The 6256-nt window shown below is 33.2% G+C and overlaps 1 protein-coding gene and 2 non-coding genes across 3 annotated transcripts; 2 read left to right on the top strand and 1 right to left on the bottom strand.

Annotated features, from left to right (window-relative positions):
- The first annotated feature begins 765 nt into the window (after window positions 1–765).
- On the top strand, window positions 766–4110 carry LOC126775036 (general odorant-binding protein 1-like). The gene is made up of 3 exons (XM_050496764.1): window positions 766–1327; window positions 1793–1973; window positions 3436–4110. Exons 1-3 carry the CDS (start codon window positions 1169–1171, stop codon window positions 3624–3626), a joined length of 531 nt encoding a protein of 176 aa, XP_050352721.1. The 5' UTR covers window positions 766–1168; the 3' UTR covers window positions 3627–4110.
- A 485-nt stretch (window positions 4111–4595) lies between these two features.
- On the top strand, window positions 4596–4667 carry Trnaa-ugc (transfer RNA alanine (anticodon UGC)). Its single transcript has one exon. It is a non-coding gene; the product is annotated as a tRNA-Ala (tRNA).
- A 321-nt stretch (window positions 4668–4988) lies between these two features.
- Window positions 4989–5060, bottom strand: Trnaw-cca (transfer RNA tryptophan (anticodon CCA)). The gene has a single exon. It is a non-coding gene; the product is annotated as a tRNA-Trp (tRNA).
- Between the last annotated feature and the right edge of the window lie 1196 nt (window positions 5061–6256).

Below are 6256 nucleotides of genomic sequence, written 5' to 3'. Positions count from 1 at the left end.
TTATCTGAGTATCACAATATGTCCTACAAAATACACTACACTTATTCTTTACGTTCATACTCCTAATATTAATTTACTTTTTTGATTGTATTACAATCAAAATCAGGTCCTAATAATAATGATTATAAATAATGTAGTTTATCTTATGTATGTTTCGGAACATTGGTGTAGAACCTTTTTTTTAAACGGAATATAAATCAAGGGAGGAATTTAGGGCTAATTATAGAAACAAAATTAGTGTTTATGCTTCTATTTATGAGTAGGACAATTGTAACAGCGTTTTTAAAATTCATCATCAAGAGGTTGAAATTGGTGATGAAGGTTTGTATGGAAATTTGTCATTTCTGATGTTACAAATATTTGAAATTGTACAGCCTACGACGGTAAAAATTAGAATGAAAGTTTGTATGGAACGTGAGCCTTAATAACGATTTCCAATTAGGAGACGAATTTTGAAAAATCCTTTCTTAGTGCTCACTAATGTTCCATAAGGAATTAATGTGCATTTCATCTTGTTAGACCCACCGGCTTAGGATGTGCGTGGTATGTATAGTCAGGTATTATTTGTTGTTGCTATCGGCTAATGACAGATAAGAGTCCAATTAAGTGATCTGACTTTGACCATAAAAACTAATTCTATCGCGATGAGCGAGATGTGTTCGTTACTTTGTTGCTAATAATAAAATTAATGGACGTAAATTCAGATCATGTTTGCAGCAGAACATGTGAAACGTGTCTTGCAATTAAGTTCGTTCGTGAACACACACAGTATTGATAAGGCGTGAAAATATTATTATGGCCTTCGTTAATCGCACACTGCTTAACGAGTAAACAGTGTCATTATGTCGTTTTCTAGCATACAACGTCTGCACGCATATTCTCAAAAATAAATGATTGCGCATTAAAAACTAAATAATGTAACAACAAGTCAGCATCAGGATTTTTTTTCAATTGAACTCCTAACAATAAACCTATTGTAAAGACAATAAACAGACAAAGCTCTAATAATAGCCTACGCCAATAAAAATGACAAACAGCCTGCCCGCCCACTGTGTGTTCTGTGAGCGACAAATATCCGACATTACTGACTGTTGTCAACCTTATAATTACGATGCACTATATAGGGGAGCAGGCGAAGTGACTAGTCATTGTGCAAACAAAGGCTAACATGTCGATACCGCGAAGGGATCGTTCCGTGTACCAACCGAGCATGATCCTGTGGACGGTGGCGCTGGTCTGCAACCTGATAGTCGTTCGAGGAAATGTAGATGTCATGAAAGATGTAACACTGGGGTTTGGAGAGGCATTGCAGCATTGTCGAGAAGAAGTAAGTAATTATTCAGAATGGCCATATAATCAATAATTAATCTCTATAGTGATATATTTGTGATCCAATTTCAGTCATGTGCACCGGTCCCGCCAGTTCCCGTCGCCGAGCCCGGAGGCTCTGTGATCCTGTATATGAGGATTAATTGGTTTTATTACGATATTATTACTACAAATACTATTCCATCTTAAAATATATTTTAGCAGAGCTGCTGTATGAATTAATTTTACATACTTACTTACTTGCTAATCGTAGTCAGATGTACTCTTACTTACATGTTTTTAATTAGAGTGGAGTCGTTTCAATAAGGACAGGAAGGACTGATGAAAATATTGATGTATTGTTCCGATGTCAATTTCCCATTTATATATATCTCCCAACATACCTATTGGTGACGAAAACCTCTTAGTGACCGACTGCCTCCGTAACATTAGTAAAAATATTTTAACTAATTATTTTGATTAGAGTCAACTGTCTGAAGACAAAATGGAAGAGTTCTTTCACTTCTGGCGCGACGACTTCAAGTTCGAAGATCGCGAGCTGGGCTGCGCCATCAAGTGCATGAGCTCTCACTTCAACCTGCTCACCGACTCACACCGCATGCACCACGAGAACACCGACAAGTTCATCCAGTCCTTCCCTAATGGTAGCCAACCACTCTTATACATATACATACACGCGTCCACGAATACGAAATATCAAATAATCCATAGACATATTATAATTGATAGATTTTAATATTACTTTCTGCTACTATAATGTAGGTATTTGTAACAGTAACAGTAACAGTAACAGCCTATAAATGTCCCACTGCTGGGCTAAGGCCTCCTCTCCCTTTTTGAGGAGAAGGTTTGGAGCTTATTCCACCACGCTGCTCCAGTGCGGGTTGGTGGAATACACATGTGGCAGAATTTCGATGAAATTAGACACATGCAGGTTTCCTCACGATGTTTTCCTTCACCGAAAAGCACGAGATGAATTATAAACAGAAATTAAGCACATGTAAATTCAGAGGTGCTTGCCAGGGTTTGAACCCACGTTCATCGGTTAAGATTCACGCGTTCTAGCCACTGGGCCATCTCGACTTCATGTTATAGATGTTATTAAATAATCTAAAAAACATAATATTTACAGAACATAGCTTTATGTGTGTATACCGGCTCGAAGGACCGAAATCTTAAACCTACATAGTGAATTATTGAAAGAGTATAAAGCAGCACAACTAACGCGTTACCATTAAGGGTCTTATCTATAACAATTAGAAAATACATTTCTGCAAAAATCCAATGCAACACATAGCCCTAACATAACCATCGTAAACATCACTAAAACGTTTTGACGTTTATTTTGACTGAATTTAATAAGCTGTTAGTATGTGTGCGAATAGTTTTAGGACAAAGTATTCTTCGTCAAATTTAAAAGTATTGCGATAGATAATTACAATAGAACAGGTCGAGTTTCTAAACAAAAACTGCCTTAGATGTTAGAAATATCAGGTCCGATTTTATAAAAAAATAATAAAAAAATAATAGTTTTTTTTTTTTTAGGTATTTGTATTAGCATTAATTGTGTTGTCTCTATTCTATATATATATTGACTATAGTTGACTGCCCTGATTCATTTATTTATTTTAACGCATTATACATCAGGAAAAATACACAATTACAGTAACAGTAAACAGTAAAAAATAAGGTGTAAATATAAACTTACCAGAGTTTTACCGTCGACAATTCTTATAGATACATACTATTAAATAATAAAAACATAACAAATAAGAGGATATGTGTTATGTACATCATATTATATAGACAATGTTATGAGAAATATTAACTTTCCATTTTTATATATTACAACAATGTTTCTCTCAACGATAGCACATTAAGTAGATATATATACAATATTATGTGTAATACACCTTTGTTACATTTATATTATTATTATTACCTAACAATAACTACTTATTACTACTAATGATATATAAAAGTTAGATAAAAACTTCAATACATTCAACTACAAAGATAATATGTATATAAAATGATTAAGTAGTTATTGGATAACAATAGATTTAATGTTGTCAGTTAACTATATTAATACATTTTTATTACAAGGTGAGGTGCTGTCCAAGTTAATGGTGGATTTAATCCATAAATGTGAGCAGCATCACGACGCGGAGGAAGACCACTGCTGGCGGATCCTGCGCGTAGCGGAGTGTTTCAAAGTGTCATGCCAGGCACAAGGCATCGCGCCCACCATGGAGCTGCTGATGGCTGAGTTCATAATGGAAGCCGAGGCGAGATGAACGGATCCGGCGCGTTCATTAGTTTAGCACATGTATTTTGTTGTAGATACCTGCTAATGAAGATAAAACAACAAAAACTACTGCTTATATCGTAATATATTGAGTACGTCACTCATTTATATAATAAATTCTTATTTATAATAAAATGCGACGGACGCTCTTCGATCACTAAGATCTGTGTGAGTGACCGAAGCGTACACTGAATTAAGTATCCTCCAAGCCGTTAAAAGGCGTTAATTATTAATAATATCTTCCCTCCGTCAAAACCCCAGTACATAATTCACAGAAACTTTATCGTAAGCTGATTTGATTGGATATCTAACAATTATTAGGACTCGCTTGTGAGTGGAAACTGGAAGGAACATTCCGCTTTGATTTTTGGTTTTTACGTCTATTAGATGCAACAAAGTAATGACAAACTTATACAAAGAAAATATACTTATGATGTAAATACAACATTATATCAAGTACCGTTTTAAATATATTATGTGTGGTTGTATTTTATTGCAATAATGTTTTATAATTAAACGCACTTTTGCAAATATGCACTTTAATCATAGGTATACACTATAATATATATAAGTAGCGATACCTCCGACGACTTTGGCTTTGTATAATTTTTGTGTTGTAATAACATTAATAAAAATGATAAAAATGGTATATTTGATTTTTGTGCTAAATTAAATAAATTACTACAAAAAAATATTTAACATTTTAAACACATAGAAATTATGATATAAAACGTTAGATATTATAAAATGAAAATATCTTTCTTTAAAGATTTTTAATAAAGTTTTTGTTTATCTATAGATGTCATTCCTAAACTAAGTTAGCGAAAATAAAATAATATAATAAAAAACGCAGAGCGCAGGTCGGTCGCTTAGGTACTATGATTAAATAGAATGTAAAAACTGCCGACTTAAGAGAAACGCAGATATAAGATATTAAATTTGACATTGACTCTTGCCTGGGGATGTAGCTCAGTGGTAGAGCGTTCGCTTTGCATGTGAAAGGCCCCGGGTTCGATCCCCGGCATCTCCATTTTTATATAAAAAAAAAGTCGAAATTATGTCAATTTTTTTGGGCATAATTTTTATTACTAGAAAAACCTAGAAGGACAGACCAGATCGGACTTACATAACCACATCTCTATTATTGTACCGATGCGCCCCGGATTTCTAGCGGCGAGTAGCAACAGCTTAGGTAGTAAAAAAACATTGAAAAAAGGCAAATGTGCCTTGTAGAATGAATTGCCTTAAGATCGGTCAAAAAGTGGCAATTCTTATTCTATCTCAAAAATATTTCTCTTTAAACTATTATTATAATCAAAAAGGTCACGCAAAAACAAAAAAATCTTTGATATGACCCCGACGTGATTTGAACACGCAACCTTCTGATCTGGAGTCAGACGCGCTACCGTTGCGCCACGGAGTCGTTACATACGTAACCGAAATAAGCAAACTTATATTAAAATAAAGTTTCACAATGAATAATTGCATTTAAATATATTTTTTTAATAACTACATATCTTAAAGTCACATAAATAACTTTCACTATTTAATTTAAAATAATATTTTATAACCTAACAAAATCAAACTTAGTTAATATTCTAGTGCAGTACCATCTAGCGATGACTTAAATAACTGTTTCGTTCTACGCTAAGCAGACTAGTACACATAGATGGCGTTATTATCAGCCACAAATGCAATTATTTGAATTTTCAATTGAAAAATAGAATAGATATACTTAATTATAATATAGAATATTAGAGCTAAAAGAGACCACATGCATCAGTTAGGCCAGAACACGATAAAGTTCATTACAAGATACAAAGTGATTTGTGCGATCGTTTAATAATAATTGTAGGAAGGTGTAAAAAAAAGCAGTCTTTCGGTTTTAAAAGAATTATACCTAATACAAAATTGAGGATTAAACTTATTAAACTTAAAACAAATTAAACATTAGCAATACTTGATAAATTCAATGGTTATTCTTTTTAATCATTCAAATTAGTAAAAATGAATGAGTGGTGATAAAAAACTTTTAGATAGATTTTAACAATGTTTAACAAGACCTTCCAAATACATTACAAGACATCACTTTATTTATTTATTTAATCAGAATCTCCAACACACTTACGAGAACATTACATCTTAGGATAATGTTTTAAAATATGTGTGCTCTTTCAATTATTTATAGGAGACCAGATCTTAGGACTTAGAAGACTTATTTATAGAGACTCAGAGCATATTAAATAATGATTAAACAGAATTTAAAAAAAAGAAATATTACATAGTGGTACTCAATAAATTAACATAGGATCAAAAAATGATAAACAATGATATATGAGACCACTTGGGTCCAGTCAAGGTTTTGACCTCGACGCTGATTTTCAGTTTGGCTCCCGAGTATGTGCATTTAAATAAAATAATACTAAGATACTTGTACAATCCACTCTACGTGTAGTAATTTATACGGCATACAGTCATGTATGCTGTATAAAGTATTACACCGCACTGTGTTTGGCGAACACACTGTAACTTTCTTAGGTATTCCTTTTGTTTCTAATATTTAGAACTGCGTCAACTATACTGTAAGTCTGTACAAGACTCCATGCGGAGTATTTTAAG

The sequence above is a fragment of the Nymphalis io genome, chromosome 17 (genome assembly GCF_905147045.1).
Source record: "Nymphalis io chromosome 17, ilAglIoxx1.1, whole genome shotgun sequence".
In the NCBI taxonomy this organism is placed as follows: Eukaryota; Metazoa; Arthropoda; class Insecta; order Lepidoptera; family Nymphalidae; genus Nymphalis; species Nymphalis io.
The sequence above is the reverse complement of the archived record's forward strand: the minus strand, read 5'-3'. Positions and strand labels throughout refer to the sequence as shown.